The 24769-nt window shown below is 33.2% G+C and overlaps 3 protein-coding genes across 5 annotated transcripts; 1 reads left to right on the top strand and 2 right to left on the bottom strand.

The window, feature by feature from the left end:
* Window positions 1-17: 17 nt before the first annotated feature.
* On the bottom strand, window positions 18-2880 carry LOC18039700 (uncharacterized protein YwbO). Of its 3 annotated transcripts, XM_006430890.2 has the most exons (9): window positions 2846-2880; window positions 2184-2322; window positions 1594-1757; window positions 1386-1505; window positions 1248-1291; window positions 1006-1131; window positions 562-646; window positions 369-425; window positions 18-286 (listed from the first exon to the last, which is right to left on the bottom strand). In XM_006430890.2, the coding sequence occupies exons 2-9, from the start codon at window positions 2224-2226 to the stop codon at window positions 209-211; spliced, it is 717 nt and encodes a 238-aa protein (XP_006430953.1). In that variant the 5' UTR covers window positions 2227-2322; window positions 2846-2880; the 3' UTR covers window positions 18-208. The 3 variants fall into 3 exon arrangements, with proteins under 3 accessions (XP_006430953.1, XP_024037514.1, XP_024037513.1); XM_024181746.1 differs by lacking the exon at window positions 2846-2880 and having other exon boundaries at window positions 1594-1761; window positions 2184-2369; XM_024181745.1 differs by lacking the exon at window positions 2846-2880 and having other exon boundaries at window positions 1594-1750; window positions 2184-2369.
* A 151-nt stretch (window positions 2881-3031) lies between these two features.
* LOC18038920 (ultraviolet-B receptor UVR8) lies at window positions 3032-8312 on the top strand. Its single transcript, XM_006430889.2, has 9 exons — window positions 3032-3175; window positions 3589-3862; window positions 4325-4518; window positions 5323-5370; window positions 5759-5831; window positions 6145-6316; window positions 7229-7660; window positions 7741-7932; window positions 8029-8312. The coding sequence occupies exons 2-9, from the start codon at window positions 3604-3606 to the stop codon at window positions 8090-8092; spliced, it is 1434 nt and encodes a 477-aa protein (XP_006430952.1). The 5' UTR covers window positions 3032-3175; window positions 3589-3603; the 3' UTR covers window positions 8093-8312.
* A 234-nt stretch (window positions 8313-8546) lies between these two features.
* Window positions 8547-14112, bottom strand: LOC18038919 (truncated transcription factor CAULIFLOWER A). Its single transcript, XM_006430888.2, has 8 exons — window positions 13912-14112; window positions 10475-10553; window positions 10083-10147; window positions 9539-9638; window positions 9388-9429; window positions 9242-9283; window positions 9041-9135; window positions 8547-8894 (listed from the first exon to the last, which is right to left on the bottom strand). Exons 1-8 carry the CDS (start codon window positions 14094-14096, stop codon window positions 8771-8773), a joined length of 732 nt encoding a protein of 243 aa, XP_006430951.1. The 5' UTR covers window positions 14097-14112; the 3' UTR covers window positions 8547-8770.
* Window positions 14113-24769: the final 10657 nt, after the last annotated feature.

Raw genomic sequence — 24769 nt, 5'->3', positions numbered from 1 at the left:
TACCATATCACAAATGATTAGACCCTCCAATCAACAAGCCTTAACTTTTATTTCATCTGAACATTTGTTATATAATTTACAAACCAGTTTCAAGGTATTAGAACACGCTAGCATAATAAGAGAGATTATGGTTTTAAGCCGACAATCCACAAAAGCAGAAGCATCCTTATTGAAGACTGAACAGAGAAGCATCATGCTGCAAGTAATTTCAGTTAGCCGCAACTTGAAAAGCTCTTAGGTAAACCTCCGGGGGTTGACCACCGCTCAACTCATGCTTTCCATTAAGCTGCCAAAAGAAGATTTTCTCAGAGAATGGAACTGTGTAATTCAACTAAAAATTTAGTTGATATATTTAATCTTTCACTTACCACAAAATGAGGAACGCCCGAAATGTTCGCCGAGTACTTCTTCAGCTCCTCATGAACCTACATTGAAGCATAATTAGCAGGTTCAGTTCAATTTAGTAGCATCAGATGACTGCTAGTACTCTAGAATTGCTGATGGACGAAAAGAGGATGGGCTAAAACCAAAGGAGCAGAAAAGAAGAAAAAGAAAACTTACCTCATTCAATCCACTGTTGGGGTCGTCAAGAAATTCTGCTGCCCCTTCCACCCCAACCTTCCTAGCGCATTCAACAAGAAATTCTCTGCATCCAATCACGACTGTTACTGGCTATTGTTGTGAAATGTTATGATGCAGCACTTTATCACCAAAGCACAGTTCAGTCACGAGTCCCCACTCAATTGAAGACTGATAGCAAGCTTGTTTCAGTTTTCAATCTTGTTCTTCTTGTCCTTAGGTTAAAGTTTGATATGAGTGATATACACTTACAATTGCTTACAACTTATTGTAACTAACTGTGCTACCATAAATAGCAATTATAGCAGGCAAAACAAATCAGCTAATGTTGTTGTGTTTTTCATTTTAGGTGAGTGAGTTCATGATTTATATTCACTAGCGACGGAAAAAAAAAAAAAAAACTCGTCGAATGAGAAGTAAGCACACTTGTCACCAATGTATTTCCCCTGGGTGAAGTATCCAAGGAACAATTCCTCCGCAAGATTGTGTTGCTTGTCAAGACCCTGCTGCCCAGCGAGATATAATAGCCTGTGGCTATCTAGTGTATTTCCTCTGTGCATATCAAAGAAAATGTTAGTGGCATCTCTATTGAATAGCTCTTCTAAAGCTTGCTAGTGTTCCACAAATCAGTTCATATATGAATAATAGGACAAATACTTCAAACTTACGTCAGTCCGGACATGTTATATTCCAACCCAAGACCCCTAAAAACCTGCAAATTTCAGAGCGAAAAATAAGAAATAAACCATCCAAATCAAATGATATACATCGCCACTGGAAATGATTCCAAGAGTGATTATGAAAACCTCAGTCATTCGAGCTATGATCCCTTGATTTTGAGATCCAAACTTGTTCTCATAAAAATCTTTCTTGTTAACCCCTTCCTTAGGTGCAGAAGGATTCAGGAAAAAAGGATGCCATCTAATCTGCAAAATTAGCCCCAGAATAAATCAGACCACAAACACTGAATAGAGGATGTGTGGGTGTCCATGTGAGAGAGAGAATGGAATGAACCTCAAAATCATATTGATCCTTAGAAGAAGCTATAGCTTTGTCCAAATTCCTTTTTCCCACGAAACACCATGGGCATACAGTATCCGAACTGACATCAATTCGAATAAGCTTCTTCCCAGCACTGCTACTAACCGACTGAGCCATGATTCTTATGTATCTGTTACCTTTCTAAAATGTCAGTAGTAACATCAAGCACAAAATCAAACGATATAAAATCGTTTTCCCCAAATTATATATCCCCAAAGTATCAATACCCAAAAAATTCTTATTCACCAAACAACACAAAAATAGAAAATTGGAGAGTGATTTTACACCATTCACGAATAACTGAAAAAACTAATTCATAAAAATTGAACAGAAACATGTGGTTAATTAATCTTTACAAGAATCTTCATCAATCACCTATCTTTCTACAGCACATATCAGTTGAAGGATTCTCATAAACTAAAGCCAAACAACTTGATGATTATACATGCTTCATGTTTTAAATTTAACCCTTTCAATTCCAATGCAAAATAGAAACTAACCCAAAAATTTTATAAAAAAAAATTGAAAGGCTTATTAAAATTTGCAAGTTAAAAAGAACATACCTGGATGAACAAGCAGGGATCTTGTGACAGAGATGAAAGCCATAGCCGGTTTTAAAATTTTTATATTTGTAAAATGAAACGAAGGTTGGTGAAAGGTTGACCGTTGACAGTTGAGAGTTAGCAAGATGCTGCTACCCACCTACGCACATAGACAAATTTACCCAAACAAACTTTTTGAAAAATTGTATTGAAAACGTTTTATAATTTATAATTGAGAAATAATTTACAATTTTTTTTAGAAGAGAAATAATTTACATTAGATTGTCAATTACAGTCTTTCATAAAACGGCTTGCAAATGAAAACAAGAAGAATTTTAGTTTAAAAAAATCAACTAACTTGTTTGAAAATCATTTTTGAAAATAAATTAACAAAAAACAATCATATTATTGTCATACTCTAATTATAAACTTATATTGGTATTATTTTGAATTGAGCAGTTTATATATTTCCTTAACAAGTAACATAATAATAATAATTTAGGTTTAATCTCCCATATTCACACAAGAAAAAATTGAATTTTAGACTGGATACATAAAGGTGATTTTATTTGAATATTTTTTAAAATTATTATTATTTCCATAAAATATTCATACTGATTGATAGCACGATTTAGAGGGAATCACAAAAAATAAAACAAAAATAAAATAAAATTTTCACATACTCTGTTTTTCAACTTCTAGATAATTCTCTCTCAAGTGGAAGAAAGCTTCCAGGTAATTTTATTATGAAAAAGAAATTAATTATTCTTGTGAAGGGTAGTCTCGTCATGGAAAATTGATTGGTGAGTGGGGGCAGTCATTTCTATTCACCGACATAATGCCCGCCTCAAAACTCCCACGTTCACGGAACAACAGAAATTCGTTGGCTTTCAAATATTTTCTTCACTTTCACTAAATTTCCAAGAATCCAACCCATAAAGTAATAATAATAATAATAATAATAATAAACAACAAACCCAGATTCCATTTCATTTTCATTTCTTCAAATTCAGGTGAAACTTGTTTGTTTTTTGTTCATGGATGTGCTGATATCTAAATTTTATTAAATTAAACTTTATTATTTGTTTTATTTTGCCTTTCCGATTGGCGTAAACAGGAATTGATGGTTTGACTTTGAGGTTGCAAAATTTCTTTTCTTTTGCATTTTTTTCTCCACTTTCCTGGCAACCAAACAGATATAATTTCGCAAATCTTGAACCATGATTCTAGATTTCTGCTGCATTTCTGCTCTAAATTTGCTCATAGCTCTTTAATTTGATTATTTCGTGATTTCAATTGTTCAAAAAAAGAAAAAAAAAATTGAAGACAGGTCAGCTACAATTTAGTTCTAATTTTCTGGGTAAACATTGAAATTATCATTTGATTTTATTGGTCTTATCGCTCTTGTTGGTTGATTGTGCTATAGGTGTATATATTGAAAATGGATATCAATGAAATTATTGGCGAAACAGCCCCTCCTGTGGATAATACACCAGCAAAGAGTGCAATTTATGTGTGGGGATATAACCACAGTGGCCAGACCGGTAGAAAGGGGCGAGAGCGCCAATTGAGGATTCCAAAACAGCTCCCTCCTGAGCTCTTTGGGTGCCCAGCTGGTGCTAATTCCCGTTGGTTGGACATTGCGTGTGGTCATGAGCACACCGCTGCTGTGGCCTCAGATGGGACACTTTTCACTTGGGGTTTGTCCCTCTACAAATCCCTTCTTACATAATATGTTATGTATTAAGTGTCTGTTTGCTTATGTTGTGTGGGCTTTCTCTATTGTGGTTGCAAAGCTTTTAACCTTTTTACTCTGATCATGACAGTAACTGGCTTAAAATTTCTTGGGAATATGTTATTGCTGCTGCCATGGATTTGGATGGGCACTTTCCTCTCGGGGTTTTTTTGTGTTGTTTGATAATCTTTTATGTTGAGTTGTTATTGCCATTTATATCCTGTCATGGATATGACTTGATTAAGGATCATTCTCTAATTATTATTAATTACTCTGTTCTGGATTGTTAACAGTTGGCTGTTGAGATACTATTTGTTATGGTAATAGTTGTAAGAAGCAGAACTGTCACTTTGTCAGCAGTATGCTTCCTAGCGTTCCTTTTTCTTTTATTGCATATGCAAACAAGCACATTTATGTATCTGTCCAGGTGCTAATGAATTTGGTCAACTGGGCAACGGAACCGAGGAGGGTAGGAAACACCCTGAGAAAGTAAAGCAATTGCAATCAGAGTTTGTGAAATCAATATCTTGTGGAGCACATTGCACCGCCGCTATTGCAGAACCTCGTGAAAATGATGGAACCATCTCAACAAGTAGACTTTGGGTTTGGGGTCAAAATCAGGTTGTGAGGTTTATTTTACTGAATCTTTATGTCTTCTCAATTTTTCTGTAGGATAATGTTGGATGGAAAATTCTTGTAATTGTTCAACTTTTGCTGCTGATTTTATAGTCAAAGGAGGGGTGTAAAGGCAGAAAATACATGTAGACTTAGGATAGTCTGATGGTAGAGCTAGAACTTGAGATCAATCACAAGAAAACAAAATCTTGTGAGTGTTTTTGTGGCCATCAACGTAACCTGAGAAGAAGTAGAAGAAGGAAGAGAAGAATGAAGATGAGGATCTAGGCATCGCTACTTGATTCTTTTAGTAATTGTAGCTACCAGTTCTTGAAATACACCCTTTTCTAGATTTGCATCATACCATTCAAGTGAGAGCTTAAGAAACCTGTTAAGATTTTTGGAAGACTTCTTATTGTCCATAGCACACAAACTTTAGGCTACCAAACCGGAAGAAAAGCCATATAAAGATCACATGTAGAAAACCAATCGGTCGTCTAATCAAAATTGAGGAACATGAGCTGTTTGTTTGTGAATTCCTGAAAATTTGGAAGCTATCTAAGTCCTTCCCTAAAAATTTAGAAGTTTAAAAAAAGGAATCAGAGGCATCCGCTTTTGACTGGGTGAACCTAAATATGATCCTTATATTAAACTAAGAACATCTTTCCGTGGCTCCACTTAAGCTTATTTTGAATCTAGAAAATGTTTATGGATGTTCACTTTTTAATATTGTTTTGGGCTTCTTTTTCCTTGCATGGAGTATTAAATAATACTTTCTATTGATATTTCTTTTGCTGATTCTTTTGACAGGGATCAAATTTTCCTCGTTTGTTTTGGGGAGCCTTTACTCCGAATACGGTATGTGATGGATTCTGGTATTGAGCTTTGGTCGATGATAACCTACTTGAATGTTGAGGTTAAGACAGGAGGATTGAAATGTAACATCTAATGCACTCTGAAAAAATAGAAATTGTAATAGCTTCAATTCTAATTACCGAGTTTTATGGGTTTAGGCCAGTTTCATGAGGTTTTTGATTTGTTGGTTCTCATCAAAGTCAAGAAACAGAAAAAGGAAAATCCTTAAAATAGCTCTTTTAAGTTTTGTTCTGGCAATATGATTCGGTTGTTTGTTCTTAATTGAATGTACATTTGCGGTTGCTTCTTGATTTTTCTGTTTTTATTTGGTTTTTTATTTGACCTCCACTGTGTAGAGACAATCAGGATCCTGCTTTCTATTTTATTGCAGATTATCTGTCAAGTGTCCTGTGGTTCAGTTCATGTAGTGGCTTTATCAGAATGTGGCTTACTACAAGCTTGGGGTAGGTTTCGTCTAAAATTCAAAACCTGTAACTGCCTCGAAAAAAATTTCATTGTAAAAATTAAATTGTAATTCAGCTGTAACCTGTTCTCGTAAACACCTATCTGCAGATGATGTTTATGTTTATTTAGTACTCATAATAAGTAGATTGTATGATTCAGGAAAGGAAACTTGAGGACTCATTTTGGAGATGATATTTGTGCTTATGCACTTCTAGTAATTCATATATTATATGCTCTAGGAGAGGATACTAAAGGAGTTTTACTTGATTCTTTTGGTCTAATCAGTGTCTTATTGATCTTTCTATAAATCAGGCTACAACGAATATGGCCAGCTTGGCAGGGGTATCACTTGTGAAGGTTTACAGGGGCCTCGTGTAATAAAGGGTTATGCTAAATTCCTTGATGAAGCTTCTGAGCTCGTGAAGATCACCCAAGTGTCATGCGGGGAGTACCACTCAGCAGCTATATCTGAAAATGGCGAGGTGTAAGTTATCTGAAGGATTTATAACATGAAGATAAGTTCAACATTTAGGCATGACAATTGTGGTTATCCGCATGGCACACAAGTAAATGTTTTTGAAGGTTTGGGAAAATCTTCTTATGGGAATCTCACATCTCGTTGGGAGACTGGATGCAACAGAAATGGAATGCATTTGGATATGCAAGTCTCTGTCCCCCATAGCTTCGTCATTCAATGGAAGCATGCATATCCATAAATCGTAACTATTTGAATGAATTAGTATATATGGCACTAACTTTTTATTTCTTTTCCAAGTCTGAAAGCTTTTAATTTTTGTCCTTGTTTATGGTTATTTCTGGATAAGACTCTTAACTAGTTATTAAAGTTTATACTTCTATTGATGCTATTTAGTTTAGGTAGTCAAGTCTCGTGTTGAAAACAAGAGGTTTAGGGTTCGAACACTACTCAAATGGGTGAGGAAGAGATTGGATTGCCATTAGGCTAAAAAGGGGGGTAAAAAAAAGGAAGTTTATAATTCTAAGATTCATTTAATATTATAGTTTTACTAATTTGCCTTGGTGAGATTTAGTTATAAAATTCACTTGCCTACTTTTGATCCGACAGCGTCTGATTAGTCATTAGAGATCGATAATGTTATCTATAAACTATGTATGTCGTGGTGGTATTCTAGTTTAGCAAGTAGTTTCTAATTCAAACTAGGTCTTTGTATCATTGTTATACCAATTCTGTTCTAGGTTTAACATTCATTAAACTGCTTAGCATTTGGAATGGTGGTATTCTAGTCCAACAATCTGTTCTTGCATAAGCTATGCGCAAAAATGATTGTGGTTATTTCTTTAACAAAATTTCTATTTGTTGGGTATAAATCTCAGAAATATTTTCATCACTGATGAAAATCTGTTCTGGAACCCGCAGCTATACCTGGGGGCTGGGGAGTGTGGGTCAACTTGGACACTGTTCCCTTCAGTCTGGGGATAAAGAGTTATTGCCAAGGCGAGTGGTTGCACTTGATGGAATCTTTATAAAGGATGTTGCATGCGGTGGTGTACACAGTTGTGCCCTAACTTCTAAAGGAGCTCTTTATGCTTGGGGTGGTAGTCAAGCAGGGCAGTTGGGCCTTGGCCCGCAAACTAGATCCTTTTCACTCATCCCCAATGAATCTGATACTTATTTTCGTAATATCCCTATTTTGGTAGTGCCAAACGGTGTGCAACTTGTTGCTTGTGGACACTCTCACACGCTTGTTTATATGAGGGACGGAAGAATCCATGGATGGGGTTACAACAGCTACGGTCAGGCAGCTAATGAGAAATCTACGTATGCTTGGTATCCATCACCGGTTGATTGGTATGCTACTTTCTAATTATTGTTCTTAACATTTGCAAAATAATTTAAACCTTCATATTGATGCAAGTGCGTCATTGCAGGTGTGTTGGGGAAGTGCGGAAACTAGCAGCCGGTGGCGGCCATTCAGCTGTGTTGACTGATGCATGTTCCTTAAAAGAATTGTGCGAATTTAGGCTTGCAGAGAGCGTTACTTTATCAAATGCTTCTGAGATTGAGGATGTTGCATCCCGGACAGGATCAGAGGCTTTGGCGCGCCTTTGTGAGAGACTGAGGTATTAACTTATGAGGCTGTGGTTTCTATCTGACGTCTGCACCACGCCGGTGATTAGTTTATGGGCCCATGCCTAACAAATCTTATGCATGTACAGGGAGCACTCGCTTCATGGCGACGAATTTGATTGTGATGATGACACTAGGAATGGGAACGACTGAAACACAACTGAACTGGATTTGAAGATCATTGAATTGATTGTTCGTTCACATCTTCATTTTTAACAACCTGATTAGGACTGTAAAGCTCATAATCATATTTATTCAAACGACGAAGGAAAATCCTTTCTAATTAACCACGATCAAGTACATTTGATCACCTACTTAGGAATCTGGAAATGACAGTTAAAACAGGAACTTTATCTATGATGGTTAATGCGAATTATATGAAATTTTAATTTGGACACTAACATTTCTCAAGGTTTTATCCCAAGCATTGTTTATTTTTTATGCTTTCATGCCGGACGTCTAGATCAATGTACTAACTGATAACCCAAGACTCCTGTATCGACTCAAGACCATGGGCTGTGCCGGCTAGGCCTAGTTAATTTCTCTAATGGGTAGTCCATCGGTATAGTTGTTGCATGTAAGTACTATTCATAGACCAGTGTGCATGTTAAGAGATATTATTATATAATTGTGTTTGAATGTTACATTCATCTCATTTATATAATATATATAGAGAGGCTGGCTGACGCCTTACACTGTTGTACGTAGCATTAGGGATCAAATTGCTTCTCTTATGTAAGCTAACCAAAATCACCAATGCACACTTGATGATCCGTACTAATTATTTGTTGCTGATGATCCATAATGCTTCTTAATTGTTCTCTCTATTGTTCATGAGTGATTTACATGGTCATGCATCCACCAAGGTACAACTGTGCTCCTCATATTCTGCCTAGTTTGATTCTCATCGGGCTCATCAATTATGCTTCCTCTCATCATCACCTGGATATTGCCCCTGCATTTATAGTGACCATCATTTTAAAATTCTGCATTTTCTGATGTATGATATGCATTATAAATTTGTGCGCGCGCGCACGTACACGCGCTTTATTTCTTTGTGTGTGCCTGAGACCGAGAGTGAAATATCAGGAAGTAAAATACCCAATAGTCAGAGAAGGAAATGTTGGCATGAGGGGTGATGAGTTTTGTGCCATCTGGTTCTGCTGCTCAGTCACTGTCCTCTCTTTTTCCTTGAGCTGTAATTGTGCCTCGAAATAATTAATTTGATCCGTCATGTCATTAGATGAAATTTTGATCTTCAAAACGCAACATTAATTAATTTGTAGTGAAAATAAGTACTACCTTCTTTGCAAGCATGTTGTTTTGATCCTGCAATGCCCTCTCCTGTCACAAGCTTTGTTTGTTATTATGTTCATTATTGTACAGGATTACTGTCAGAGCTTGTACTGTTTATTGTAGTAAAACACAAGGAGCTACAATGATCTCACCCTTTTTTGTAGATCAGAAATTGATTCATGTATCAGTTGGTTCTGCATATATAAAATATTGTACCCAGAAAGATAATGTCAAATATATGGTGTATGTTCAACAGAATACGAAGACATAAAAATGTTGAAGAGCATTGCATTGAATCTTCACCTTTCTATTTCGAAGGCGCTTTAGAGAAGTATCAATTTGCTGCTCCAAATACTGAAGCTCTCGAAGACTTAGTGGTTCCAGGTCTCCTCCCATGAAGTTCCTGCATATACCACATCATTCTGTTTGAGAAGCACTTAAGATATTGACACAATTGCTTTTAGCTCTTCATGCCACGTAGCATCCACATATATTTTGAGTTTTTTCGAGGACCAATTGTTTGGTGAATGACACTTGGTTGTTTCTAACCCACAGCTACTGTAAAATGGAATCTCTAACTGTCAAAGTTAATCAGGTGATCGGTTGGTAGTTATTAACTATCAAAAAATATAAATGATATTTATCAGATACTTTAATGATTGTACTTTCAATTTTAAAATAAAAGTACAACAAACAGGAACATACCCATAACTTGACTCATTATTAAAAGATGATTAGCATAGTCCAATAAATTTTTGCATAATTAGTTTTACATAATTTCATTAAGAAAATTAGCTTAAAAGAATTTCTATCTACAATCTTGTTCACATGAAGTGGAGTTGGTTACCTTATATTTTTTTCCAATACTTCAATCCTACTCTTGAGCTTGGGGTATTCCAGAGACCAGCATCCCTATGCAGCATTCAAAAAAGTTAATTTTCAAAATAGAACTTGTTTACCATCGATTCTTGATGTCGTTTCCAAAAAAAAAAAAAATTGTAATACTATAGACATTTGTTTACCATTAAGTTTTACTCAAACTAGTTCATGAATACGTAGTTTAAAAGCTATTCTAAAAATTGTGGGATTATCTCCCAAAAACCTCCATTACAAGTACAACAAAGAAGAAGCCTCCCTAGAAAAGAATGGAGCATGTACACGTACAATATATGTGTAAATTTGTAGACATGGTTTCACATATTTGAAGATTAAAGTGAAGATTGGATGCTGCAATAGTACCTGGGGTTCAGCGTCATTTGTAACAAGCTGTTGTTCCACATATGCATTTCTCTCATACCGTTCTAGGATCCTCTCCATGCTGTCACAGAGAAAACGTTATAAACATTACACAACAATTACTCACCTGAAAAGGAACCTGAGTTTTCGATTTTATAGATTCTGGATAGAAATTGATAAATGGCGAAAATAAAATTTAAAATCTAATTAAGGAACTTATTAGATACTTAATAGCTCAATATGTAAATAGAGAATTTTCAATAGTCTCAGTTTTGTAGTAATACATCTAAAGATTTCATTAGAACCACAAAGTCAATGCACACGTGACAAAAATTTGTTAATAGAAGAATTGCGCTGCATCAAAGAATTACAAGGAAAAAAAAAAGGAGAGGAAAAAAAAGAAAAGAAAAGAAAAAGAAATCTTACAACTCTACGATAAGAATCATCACAAGATCGTCAAAATTAGTGAGATATATTTACAGGAATAAGAAATATCCAAATCTTCTAACTCGATCAAAGATTATTAATTAGCCATATCTTGTTTTGTAAAACACACGCACACAGACATATATATCATAACCCAAAACCATGAAAAGATTTCTTTCCATTTTTTCTTTGATTTTTGTGTGTAATAGATCAACCATAATGCTTCAATAAAATAGTGAAATTTATTACTTTCCCACATTGCATTTTCTTCACTCCAGATGTATGAGATAAGTACCTCTTTGGTGAAGCAAATAACTAAACAAGAATGTAAAGATAACTGATATCCAGGCATTGCAATAGCAAGTATTATAATAAGAAGCAGGTTTATAGTGTAATGTTGAATAATCATCTAAATCCAGAGATCATACATTACCAATAGGAAGGAACAAAGATCTACAGATATAATAATCATTCACTTTGAGCAAAGAAGCCCTTTTACCAACCCCATATATTCTGCAAATGTGCATGTGTATATATATATATATATATATATCTTTGCCTAAATTTCTCAATATTGAGTCCTATAGCATAAGCTAGTTGTTGTACATTTATATAAGAGATCACATTTTTCTCAGCAGTATAGTAATATAATTATATAAATTTTTGTACAAATTGATGTGATATAGTTCAATTGGTTGGATTAAATAGTTCTTGGACCACATTATTTATTTTTGTTATTTTGTATTTTCATCTACCAATGAATTTAGGTTATATCAATTTGTGCAAAACAATTTTGTATAAGAGTTTGTACCTCTATCATCACTCAAATTATTATACATCAAATTTTCAGGGTTGAAAAGGGTTTTAAAGTAATTTTTTATTTTTTTCTTTATTTATTCTTTCATTTTAATCCAACATTCGAAATTTGAAGTTAAAAGTAGTATATACTATAACAATTCTACTCAACTACGCTTAAGACATTCACTTATAATAAATGAATGGTAAAAATTAAATTTTAATTTAGATCATAAGATCTTAATTCCTACCATTACAATCTCATGCGTGTACGTACATAGACAAAAGTTAAAAAAAAATGCACACTTGCATACATTTAAGGAAGAATAATGATAGATTTATATATTTTTGTACATACTTACTTTTAACAAGTTGACGTCACATAAATACATTAGTGGGATAAAAATATAAATTAATAAAAGTAAATCATGTTGGTCAGGAGTTATTTTATCCAACCAATGTATTTATGTCACATCAATTTATACAAGAGTTTACACTTATATTATTACTCTTCAAGGCACAAAATCTAAAATTCTAAGTTATTTGACAAGAGCTCAAAAATATTACTTAAAATCAAATCTAGGAGGCCCTCTTAAGTAGGATACATACGTTTCAAAACCAAAATGAGACTTAAGAATACTTAGTTATAGGAAACCTTAAATTTGATACCTTTTGTTGCCTATTTATTTGGAAATTAATTAGTGAATTTCAATTCAACATTCCAAGTTAAGTCTTAAAAATTAACATAATGAGAGATTGTGCACAAAATTAAGTGGTGGTGAAAGACTATGATGGAAATTACAAAAGTAGGATCATTATATGATGGTTGAAAATTATGACTTGCAAAGGCCTGAATAGGAAGGAAAGCTTTTTATGAATTAACTGAATATAAAATGTGTTTAAAAGGGATAAAGATTCAGTGCTGAACTGAGTTTTTACTGAGCACTGAATCAATAGTTGTTAGGTAAGAGAAATAAAAAAAATAAAAACTCAAAATAAATTTTGATCATTAATTCCGTACTTAGCCAAAAAAAAACTTCAGCACTGAATCCTAATTCGTTTAAAGATCTTTATAGCTAATGATAAAACTTTTGTTGTCATAGAAAATTAAGACATTATATTATGAGAGAATTTAATCTCAATCAGTACATATCACTATCCCCAAATAGTAAAGAATGTCGAACAATACAAACCTAACTAAATTGGTGAAGGCATAGAGAAAATTAAGAAAAATCATTGTTGCATAACTAATTAAAATACTTAGATCATTTTGACATACATAATTAAAAAAATCTTCAGTATTTTTGGTGTGTTGCGCTTCCTCCATTTAATTTTTTTCACATGTACATTTACTTTTTATGATTACACGTGGTAATATAACAAGAAGTGAGAGAAGGAGGATAAACCACAATTATCCCAAGGTTTTCTCCTCCTATCTATGGAGCTAAGCTACCAACTGCCCTAAGTCCGAAGTTGACTTTTTCAAAAATATGGCAGCACCTCTTGGTGGAAAATCTTTATAGATATCCTGCCACATTATCATTGTGAGAGGCATTATACTTGATTTCACAAATATCAATAGATTCCACAATCCTAGGTGATAGACCAGTAGCAGATTTCTTGACACATGCCCCTTCTGCCTAAGAGAAAATTTAAAGGAATCCAATTTCATCAAATCCCATATATAACACAAAGCTCCATGATCGACCCTAGCATATTGTTCTATGCAATCAATCAGGTGGTTAACCAAGTATCTAGCTCAAAACAAAGCACTGATACACCTCTACAATTGCAAGTAAAAGTACTCAATGAAGCTATAAAAAAAAAAAAAAAAAAAAAAAAAAAAACACTGCAAATGTGTAGTGACTAGTGACATTGGCATGAAACATCATGAACATTGGCATATAGGAAAGGACATATCAAGAATGATACCAGAAGTTTGTTCTATGTTTTATTTTTGTTTGTATATGTTTCTGTTTGAGAGTCAAAAGAGATACACAAAGAAAATTCAAAAAGCTCAAACTTTAAAATATATAGTCGAAAATATGATGAATTTTGTGTAATGCAAGGCCTGAACAGTAACATAATAACTAAATGGCCAAAATGGGGAAAAGGGCAAAAAAAAAAAAAACCAAAAACACACATACATACACACACAAAGCGAAAACATGCAACGAGAACAATAAAGATTGAGTAGAGTGTTAGAATTCATTAGAAACCTTGATTCAGTAGAGTACTCATAAAGTTTCCCTTTTGTTGAGAAGACAATCAAAGCAACCTCAGCATCACATAACACAGAGATCTCATGAGCTTTCTTCAACAAACCAGCTCTTCTCTTGGAGAAAGTTACTTGCCTGCTAATCTTGTTCTCGATCCGCTTCAACTGAACCCTACCTCTGCCCATTTTGATCTTTTTGATCTTTTCTTTTTCTTTTAAAGGAGAAAAGAAAATCTAAAAAAAGATCAAAAAAAGAAAGAAACCCTAATCCTGCTTCGCCTCAAGCTCTTTCTTATTGTAGGTTAACGAAGGTAAGTGAGAAAGAGAATGAAGTTATGAGTGATATGTGCATAAAAATGGAAAATTATTAGTGGGTTTCCATTTTTGTGTTTATGGAAGTGTTTTTGCTGTTCTATGAAGCAAAAGCTATTTGTGTTTGTGTATATATGGGGAAATGAAAATTATAAGATGAATTAATGAGGAAACGCATTTTTATTTTTTATTTTTTAAAAATTCTTATGCTATGAACAGTGTGATGAGTGGAAACTGGAAAGTGGTTTAGGTAAACCAAGTGGTATTTGGAGTTATGTGTTGTCGAGTTGTGATGGGTGAATCGTCCAAATAGTCGTTAATGTCTCAGCTAGAGCCGCAGATTTTGTGGTGGGATTTAAATCCGTACATAAACCTGCAGTCAAGCACTAGTGGGGCCAATTAGGGTCTTCAATGTCTGTCTGGTTATGGTGATTGGTGATTGGTGACGGGTGACGGCTCCTCATGCTATTGGCCTTAGCTAAGCAGCTCGTTCTGTGTTGAGCAGATCGTGTTTGCATGACTAGACATTTTTCATACGAGAAAAATTGGCAAACAATGGTCGAATTACGATGGTGTAGGCTGTTGGGTCTTTATCCATGCCTAAAATATATTTACATTACTTATTTTTTAAAAATATTTTGTTCAAATCTACTCATATTTATTCTTTAAAATGTTAAAGCCTCCTACAACTTATGATCAATTGTTCTGGTCCAACATATTTCAGTACGGTACTTGAGTCCTACATGCGTGACTTATATGATGTATTATTAGTCAAGTTTGAGCGTCTTAATTCAACCGATTAATATTTTTAAAAAGGATCAAAATTACTTTAAATATGTAAAAAAATAAAATCGTTTCTCATTAATACACATGAGGAAATCAATATATTTTCAATAAGAATGTAAAAAGAGATTACCATCCATGCCAACTAGGAGTATTTAAAATCTAATCAAATCCGCTCAATTCGTCTGATCCGTAAAAATCTGATCTGTAGATTGGTAGATTGAATTAGATAGAAAATTGAAAAGGCGTAGTTAATGGATTGAATATGGATTTACTTCTATAAATCCGTAAAAATCCGCAAATCTGAAAAAAATAAAAAAACACTTATTTAATTAAAAAATAAAACTTGTAAATGTGGCATTAGTGCTTACTAATAAATAAATAAGTTAAATTCTAGTTACATTAATACCATATTATATCTTATTCAATAATAATATAAAATATAAAATAATTAAATAAACAAATATAGATTCCTAAACAATTAATTTTCATGTATCTAAATAAATGAGATTTTTTTCTTTTTGGTGTGCTATATTTTGAAACTTTGAATGTATTTTCTAGTTTTTTAAACAATTAATTTATTTAAATCGTATTCAATTTTGAATTTGGTCAGTAGCAAAATTATTTATATATTAATTGTTTTATTTTATGTGGATTGGACAGAATTAAAAATTCTTAATCTACAAAACAAATCTGTAAAATGGTGGATTAGATATAGATTTGGTCAAATCCGCATTCGATCCACGGACATATAGACTGGATTTGGATTGAATTTTCGTCAATCCGTGGATTCGATTGGATTAAAAATTTATAATCTGCAAAATCGTGGATAAGATATGGATTGATGTCCAATTTACAAAATTCGATCCGCGAACACCCCTAGTGCCAACTAATGGGGTGGTTTCCTAGACACATATTCATCTATTTTAGAATACATAAGTGATTATCAAATAAATATTAAGAGTTCTTATAATTTAGGATTTATGAGTGGGCTAGATTCAAATGGGTGTAACTTGGAAGTTAAGGTCATTTGATAATGATTTGAGTTGTTAAGAATTTGTGTGCAATATGTGCATGCATATTAATGATTGTGTATCATTATTAAGATATAATTGTTTTTATATTCTTATTTAGCAATTACTCACATTTTAAAATAAATTAAATTAAAAACCGTCGGTCATTACCTTGAATTCTGCTCATGAGAAATTAACTATAAAATTAGAATGGGAGATTTTCTTTGTCTTGACATGTTTAATTACAGCTTACGACATTTTGGTTTCATCCATGCAAGTCATGTTTAATTATAGATAAACAACAGTTTATCACAAACAGGCATGATTTTATATAAAAATTTTGAGCTGAATTAGTTTGACAAAACCAGACGTCCATTTTTGGTCCCCTTTTTCCATTATTGGACCAGCATGACAAAGCTTTGTGATGGTGATTCATATGATGCATTAATTTATTATTTAAATTAAAGGTAAAATCAAACCTAAAAACAAGAATAAAAATAAAATAATTAAAACATCATAATCATGAATATCAAGTACCAATGGTTATCCTAGCTTTCATACGATTAAGGAACGGCTAGCTTCACTTGAGCTGACAATTATTAAACGTGTTTGTGGAATACTTCTATTTATTGCTTTTTGAATTTTCGGAGGCTGGATTAATTCTCTGATACTGTGTGCAAAGATTTATTTAATATATACCGGTTGTTCAGTTTCATCTTTAGTTATATAATACAAGGCAGATTTCACGGATATAATTAAAAAAGGATGCATGATATGTGTCGATCGACCTTCCAAATAACTAACGTGTGAAATACAAATAAAAAAAAAGAACCACATAAGTGAAAGTTTAACTCGATCGTATCCACATAAATCACAATCACTTTATCACTTTATATAAATATATCGAAATTTTTCTTGTAAGAAAATCTTGTAGTTTATAAGATGATGATTAACTTTCACAATGCTGTGAAACTTTTTAAATGTTGTAAATATAATTTCATAATATTGTCAAATTTGTTACAACACTATAAATGTATTTTTTCACATTTTTTACAATGCTATAAAAGGTTCCACAACATTGTAAAAGTTGTTTAGCAATTTTTTAAAATAAAAAATTTCCTTACAAGGAGCTCTCTCCACCCTCCCATGTATGTGTGTTTGTCTGTGTGTGTGCGCGCGAATGTATATAGTTGATACTTCAAAGAAAAGATAAAAAAAAAAATTATTTAGTTTATAATCTAATTGATATGACATCTTTTATGTTATTTGTTGATTGAGTGATGTTAATTATTAATAATAAAATACATTAACGATGTATGGATGACAACAAGTAATTGATGACGTACACATCATCTGAGATGTAAAAGTAAATATCCTAAATGAGTAGGTATATGAATTGTGAAGGCAAACAAATCTTATATATTAAATGGAATGGAGATGGGTGGATCTTTCCTCTCTTTGTTCTTTTAAGGGAAAAAAAAAATCATTCGTTTTCCTTTTGAAATAATAAAGAAATGATGAATTCAAGATGGGATCCCAACATCCACAAGATGGGATTCCAAATCAATTTGAGAGATGCAATTTGATAACGGGTTATCAAATATATTCACAAAATCATCAAAATCTGCAAATGAAACCTTGTAATAATAAATCCAATAAATTTATATCAAAATAGGTTGCTGGCCAAAATGAATTAGTTCTTATATATAGGATCGAAATCAATTTTGTTAGCAGCTTCTATTGGAAAATGGACACACCCCATGTGTTTTATTAAATAATGGTTACGGCAATGAAGCATATAATTCAGTGGTCCATCCTAGTACTATAGAAATTATATATGATTTATTTTTGGTTAACGGGATGTTTAGTGGCTTATATATACAACGTTATTTAAGCTGCAGAAGCTTATTTTATGGTGGTCCCCAAATTACTGCCAAGCAAATTTATATTTTATCAATTCTATTTTGTACCTTCTATCCCCAAAAATAATTAAGTTCACGGGGACCATAATATATCATTTGGCTTTATTGTACTAGATTATTATCTAAATTAAGCTCACAATGGGGACCATTTTATGAACGCTCAGTGACCCCCTTATTTTTCTTATTTTTCTTTCTTTTTTTTTTAAATAAAAGATAGAAAAATTGGGTTGGGGTAAAGTTGTTTAATCGTTTTTATCAAATTTTCTTGATTATTGTGCATAGGTACGAAATTTTTTATTCTCATAAGGGATGTGCTTCTCGAAAACAAGATAACGTTTAAACTCTTGATCCCACCTTATTTTGTTCGTAAAAGAGGGAAATTTCTTTATTAATGTTGCTAATGGAAAGACAAAAACAACTTATCCAACCACGTCTGGCACCTTTAAATCCTAACTAAAATTTTGAAATAATATAAAATATCCATATAGAATATGTAAATATGTAAAATCTAAGTCCAAAGGAGACATTCAACTAAAAAATTGTAATCCCTAGTTCTCATAGGTTTCTCTTTGTGATCTACACTATATTTGAATTTTAACCTTTTCTATTCTTGGCCTATTGGCATTCACAAAGGTTACTATGCATATAATGGAATTCATATTGGTGAAGTAATCAAGAAGTTATTAGCGCGTATTAAAGTTCAAAGTGTGATTGAGGGTATTACATTGATCTAGGTAACAAAGTGAAAATACTACTGTATCTATAGAGAACATAAAACAAATATTATTGGCACTAAAAATGGTTGGGTCGCTCTATGCATAAACCTCTTCAATAAAGATTTTTGGCTCATTAGAACTCCCACGAACTTTTAAAGATTATTATGACATATATATTGCTGTTCATGTATAATTATTCTCTATTTTATTTTTGTCATATATATTGTTGATACGTGAGATAAAATTTATAAAAGGGTAAAAGCTTATTTAGTCTCTGTATTTTAAGATTAGTGTCAATTTAGTCCCTATATTTTTAAAAATGCCTCGAAACATCCATGCCGTTAAAGTATTGATACCCCTACTGTTACTTTTTATTTCTTTTGGCTTATTTTTACAATATTACCCTTTTATAATAATTTTTTTGTTTGGGCATTAATAAAAAGAAAATAATTAAATTACCAATTTAACCCTAAAAAAATTATATTAATTTTTTTTGCAAGCACCATTTGCACACTTGGTAGTTTGCATACAATTTTTGACAACTAAAAATTAATATAAATTTTTTATTTTCATTTTTTTCGGTTAAGTTGGTAATTTAATTATTTTCTTTTTATTAATGTCCAAACAAAAAAATTCTTATAAAAGTTTAATATTGTAAAAGTAAGCTAAAAGAAATAAAAAGTAACGGTAGGGGTATCAATAATTTAACGGCAGGAATGTTTCGATGTATTTTTAAAAATGTAGGGATTAAATGGTCACTAATCTTAAAATATAGGGACTAAATGAGCTTTTACCCTTTATAAAATTTCGAAATATCAATATCCCACGTTGCTAAGAAAGTGAGTACAAACCAAATATGGTATGGTGGCAAGCTCTTTAAGTAGAGATCCACGCACTCTAAACCAAACTAGGCTTGGCAAAACCCCGAGTCCGGTCCGGGTTTGGTGCTGCCCGGGACCGGACCGGATGACAGAAACTGCCACCCGGACCCAGGCTAAACCCGACTTTTGCACGTGCGGTCCGGGTTCGAACCCGGCATGTCCCGGGTCTGGGTTTTTTATTCGGGCTTCTAAACCTGCATGGGATCTTGCTCACATTGCTTGCTCCAAACACCTTTGTGCACTTTGGCGAATTTCTTCGGCTCATCAGAGCAAAAATAAGGTGCAAAAATACAGGTGGGAATACATTTTCTTTTCAGTAACTTGCAGGCTGCACAAGATGAGCTTGACCAAGGTTTATGTCCCCTCATGGCTTTAAAACACATCCACTAATTCAGCTGTTTATCATGATTTTATCTCCAAAACGAATCAAAGGGAATCCATCCAACAGAGACATCCATAAAGATTTTCAATTTTTTCATTCATTTTTCTCACCCAAATATCAACAAACAACATGGTGATTGAGAAAGTGGCGATGGAGAGTAGGAGACGGTGGCGCTGACGGCACTGGAGAGGGCTGCACGAACGCTAGGGGTGGGCGCGGTTCGGTTCGGTTCGGTTTTTTACTAAATTTTTCATAATCGTTCGATTACGATTATTTTAAAATCATAATCGCGATTAATCAAATTACCGAAATAATCAAATACTCGATTAATTGAAATAATTCGATTCGGTTCGGTTCGATTATTTCGATTATGGGCCTATTGGGCCTATTTTGGACTTTTTTAAATTTAAAACCTTAAATTAATAAATCTACAACAAACATAAAAAATTAACAAACAAAAAATTAAAATATGTCTCAAACAATGTTCAATAACACATAACATATTCAAATAACAAGTTCAAACATTTGATCTCAAAGGTATTTTTCTTTTTTTCCCATCATCAACCTCCACCTCTTGCACTTCCTCCTCATCATAATTTTCCACTCTACACAAAAAAATCAACACCACAGCAGCAACAAATCAACACAACAACAGCAACAAATAAAAAATCTTGGGGATTAACCAACCATTTAAAGACACTTAGCAGAGGGCCGTGACTAGAACTTTTTTTTCAATAATTTTGGCATTGCTGTTGTCTAATGTTGCCCATTTATGAAAGCAACAAATTTCTTGTGAAAATATTATATAGAAATGAGCTTTCAATAATTGTTTGAATAAAAAATTTTGGAAGTGGGACAGTCCTGGAAGAGTTGAAAACGTTGATCAAGATAGACTACTTGTAGTTTGCTTATATTAATGTTTAATGATCACGAGTTTAATTTAGAGATTTGAGCACAAGTCCCTCCATTTACGTTATTAATCATTTTTTTTTATTAATGCTAATTGATTAGAGGAATGTGATAACGAAAAGATGAAAATACCTGCTCAAATGCTTTGCCGAGTGCATACTTACAAATCCACTAGTTTAGCTTTTAATCACATATATAAACCACCATCGTCACAAAATTATCATATATTACACAATAATCAAAGCAAATTATTGAAAAGCTATGAAGCTAACCAACTCGGCTCATCTAAATCTACTCCAACAGCAAACACTCACATGTCCAACAACGTTAAACTCTGTTTCAAGTTTTACTGTTTTTACTCTTGGCATGAGCACATCATCATGTGAAACCATTAAAATCCAACCATTAAAATCCAAGTAATAGCAAACTTACAAGTTGTAGCTTTGTGGAGATCACTCGGCGACGAGCAGCAGCGGCGACGAGCAGCAGCAGCAGCGAGCAGCGACAACGGCAGCAGCAGCGACGAGCACGAGCAGCAGCAGCGACGAGTTCAGGGGTTGAAGGTCACTAGTTCAGTGGCTGAAGTGAAGATCAATTTACTCACTTTAGGTTTAGGGATTATATTATTCGGTTTATTTGATACTCGGTTCAGTTTTTCGATTTTTTTTTTAAAATCGAAAACCGAACCGACTGGTTTTACTATTTTCTCTATATTACTAATTCTGTTTTTTGGGTGTAAAAAAACCGCAAAAAAACCGAACCGAACTGAACGGTTCGGTTCGGTTTTTGATTAATCAACTTTTTTTGCCCACCCCTAACGAACGTCTCACTGGAGATGGAGCAACCGAGCAAAGCCGCATGCCAAGTCGAGTCAACAAACGAGAAGAGATGATGCCGACGGGCGACGGGTGACGGTGGGTGGTGGCTGCTGCTGGGTTGAAGTGTTGGAGGCGTGGGCCACAACGTTGCAGTTGCTGCTTATGCTTTTCCAATTAGGTTTCGATAGAGAATTAGGGATTTGAGCATTTGGTGATTTGGGTTGGGTATTTGGGTTTTGATTTTTGTTTATATATATATATATATATATATATATATATATATATTTTTTTTTTTAATTTTATTAAGAAATCGAGTCCAAGTCCGGGTTCTGAATTTTTAGTGTTGAACCCGAAACCGTGCTCAGATATATGCGGGTTTGAGATTGCCATATCCGGATTCGTTTTTTTAGTGTATGCGGTCCGGATTTTACCCGGACCAGATTGGCCGAGTCCAGTCCGGGCGAGTTTTTTTGACACCCCTAAACTAAACCAAAAGAGGAGCCCATTCTAAAATCCTCTTCCACACACAGGGGATGCCCCCTCCACTCTGGGAATCGTGCATGTGCATGGACTTAACCTAATTTTATGTTTTTACATTTGTTTATTTCATTCATTTTAATTAGTGTTATATGGAGAATGCAATTCTTATTTGAATTTGGATGATGAAATTGCAAAACAAAATAGCCCCTCATCTAACGTCTGCATAATTTTGTTCCTTTTTTTAAGTTGGACCTTTGAAATTCAACTCGAGCGGGGTTTTCAACTGGGGGAAGGAGGGGTGGGAAACGTAAGGCATTTCCACAAAACTCACTTAAATATAAAAGTGAATGAAAAAGGGCCCGGGGTGGGGGGAGGGGAATACGCAAAACTGCCCATCCAATGTTTTTTATTCAAACTATTGTGATCGATGTTTCACACTTGCAGGGACCACGAATAAATTCGGTGCAATATTCGTATTATTTGAAATTTGAATTCAATTTAATTTGTGAAAAAAGATCTTAATTTTAAAAAAGATGTACACATATATTTTATCAAAAATTATACTTAAAGTCATTGCTCAAAAAGGAAATTTTAAATTCTTATTCTACCAGTCTGGGATGAAAGGATTCCGAGCCTCCCACACAATTGAGGGTAGTCTATATATTATACATACGACCACCGATAAATCCTTACATGATTATAATTCGGATTAAAAGAGAAATTAAAATAAGGCTAGGGCTTGTATCTATATAATGAGCTGCTTATGCCACACAATAGGCATGCAAAAATTCTTAAGCTCTCAGTTTTATTCAATTTTCTTCATCCTTTATTTTCTTTGTACCGTTGAGGTTTATTATGCTTAGAGTATAGCCTTCGATAGTAGTCATTTTATCCTAGATATCAAACCGTCTTAGTTTGATCTTCTTGCACTAGGTTATCAACCCTTGGTTTCAAGGATAGCGCTATCAGATCTATAATTATTTTCCTCTTTGTTGTCGTTCGCTGCTTTAGGCCCCTCTTTGGTGTATTACTCATATTTCTAACATATGTATGTTTTTGTTCTCTATCTCTCAACCAAACATAATAATAAGCACATTTAATTACCAGAAAATTAATACGATGCTCTTGCTTGCATCAAACTTTTACGATGTAATATTCATTTCTCTCTAATATCTTCTCTTTAAGCACCGATAAAGAATCTTCAATTTGGAGAGTATCATTATCCTCCATTTTTTAAGCATGATTAAGAAATGAGAAAATACGGTTTTAGATCCTTTCTTTTGTACGAGATATTATGCATCGATCACGCGATTGAAATGGAAAGATTCCAGGCCAAGTTGCACCCAATTGATCATAGAAAAAGTGACGGTGAATAAAACTAGCTACAGTGTAGAAAGAAAAGAAAAGAAAGATTCTTCACGTTCTTAAGAAATAATTGAGGCTAAAATAATTAGCACTTTTTATAAGATGATGATTCGGGTCTATCACCAACCAGTACTGACTCTGCCAGAAATTTATACATATATACAATTAAGTTTAATTATGTCCATCTACAGTTCATGTTCTGGAAATTCTTACTTTTTTGACAAAAGAAAACACAAAATAAAATAAATCCTCTTGAGGTCATGATTATGCTTATGCATGTTTATTTATTTCATTAATGCAACAATTAATTTTGTAGAACGTGTATTTCTTTTAAGATACAGAAGCAATTCATGTCTGTCTGTTTCTGTGCTTTAGATGCCATTGCCATGCCTGTTGCATTTTTATATATAAAAATATACACATCTTTATTCTTCATAGCCCTAGTTAGTGGTTAATTCGAAAGTGCTTATACAAAGGAATTTTGTGCGAGGAACATTTTTTAAGTACTTGCAGAGTTGCAGTCAATGAAAATAAAAAGTAAATTATTAGCAAAAATGGCAATAATCAATTCTCAATGCATTTGTTCTCTGGAATCTTCAATCAAAAAAATCATATACAGTAATGACTCTTGCAAACTTAAAAGATTGAAAAATTTTAAAAAACGTTTCAAAATCAATAGCAATTAACGAAGAAGACATAAATTTTACTGCTGCTGATTTGATGGCGCTAACGAACATAGTACAAATATGCAATTGTGTGGCGCAAATGGACTGATTAAATTCCCAGTCATAGCCAACTGAAATTAACTAAAAATAGAAAGGCATTTTCTCTGTTCTTGCTTTAAGTACGATGAGCCAAATGAGGCACATGAAAGTGAAATTTCAAAGCTCTTTATTTAAAAATAAATAAAAATTAAACGTGCTTTTTTTTTTCAATCATAAACATTCGGAAAATTACTTACATTGGGACTTAAGCTCATACCTTAATAATCGTTTACTAATTAGTAATCCGAAAGGAACAAAATCATGATGGACTGAAACTGCAATGGGCTAAAATCAGAATGAGAAATGGGAATCATAATAAATTATTTATTTTACCTATTTGAATGGAAATTAGAATGAAATGTATTGTTATTAATGTATTTATTTTGTCTTATATTCGAAATGAATTGTTCTAAGTTATTAAAATAATCTTAATTGATTATTGTTATTATTTATCATAATAATTATGATTATTATTATTATTCATAACAACAACAACAATACTAATAATAATAAT

Source organism: Citrus clementina, unplaced genomic scaffold, assembly GCF_000493195.1.
Source record: "Citrus clementina cultivar Clemenules unplaced genomic scaffold, Citrus_clementina_v1.0 scaffold_6, whole genome shotgun sequence".
In the NCBI taxonomy this organism is placed as follows: Eukaryota; Viridiplantae; Streptophyta; class Magnoliopsida; order Sapindales; family Rutaceae; genus Citrus; species Citrus x clementina.
The sequence above is the reverse complement of the archived record's forward strand: the minus strand, read 5'-3'. Positions and strand labels throughout refer to the sequence as shown.

Bases quoted from the DNA above. Each gene is read 5' to 3' on its own strand.
- LOC18038919 (XM_006430888.2), bottom strand. From the start codon at position 14,096: ATGGGCAGAGGTAGGGTTCAGTTGAAGCGGATCGAGAACAAGATTAGC. The intron at 9,430-9,538 runs GTGAAGATTCAA...TTATATATGCAG, and splicing joins AGCGCCTTCGAAATAGAAAG to AACCAACTGATACATGAATC. The intron at 9,284-9,387 runs GTGAGATCATTG...AGCTTGTGACAG, and splicing joins TTTCTGATCTACAAAAAAGG to GAGAGGGCATTGCAGGATCA.
- LOC18039700 (XM_006430890.2), bottom strand. From the start codon at position 2,226: ATGGCTTTCATCTCTGTCACAAGATCCCTGCTTGTTCATCCAG. The intron at 1,506-1,593 runs GTTCATTCCATT...CTAATTTTGCAG, and splicing joins AGGATCAATATGATTTTGAG to ATTAGATGGCATCCTTTTTT. The intron at 287-368 runs GTAAGTGAAAGA...TTCTTTTGGCAG, and splicing joins CGGGCGTTCCTCATTTTGTG to CTTAATGGAAAGCATGAGTT.
- LOC18038920 (XM_006430889.2), top strand. From the start codon at position 3,604: ATGGATATCAATGAAATTATTGGCGAAACAGCCCCTCCTGTGGATAAT. The intron at 3,863-4,324 runs GTTTGTCCCTCT...GTATCTGTCCAG, and splicing joins TGGGACACTTTTCACTTGGG to GTGCTAATGAATTTGGTCAA. The intron at 4,519-5,322 runs GTTGTGAGGTTT...TTCTTTTGACAG, and splicing joins GGGTTTGGGGTCAAAATCAG to GGATCAAATTTTCCTCGTTT.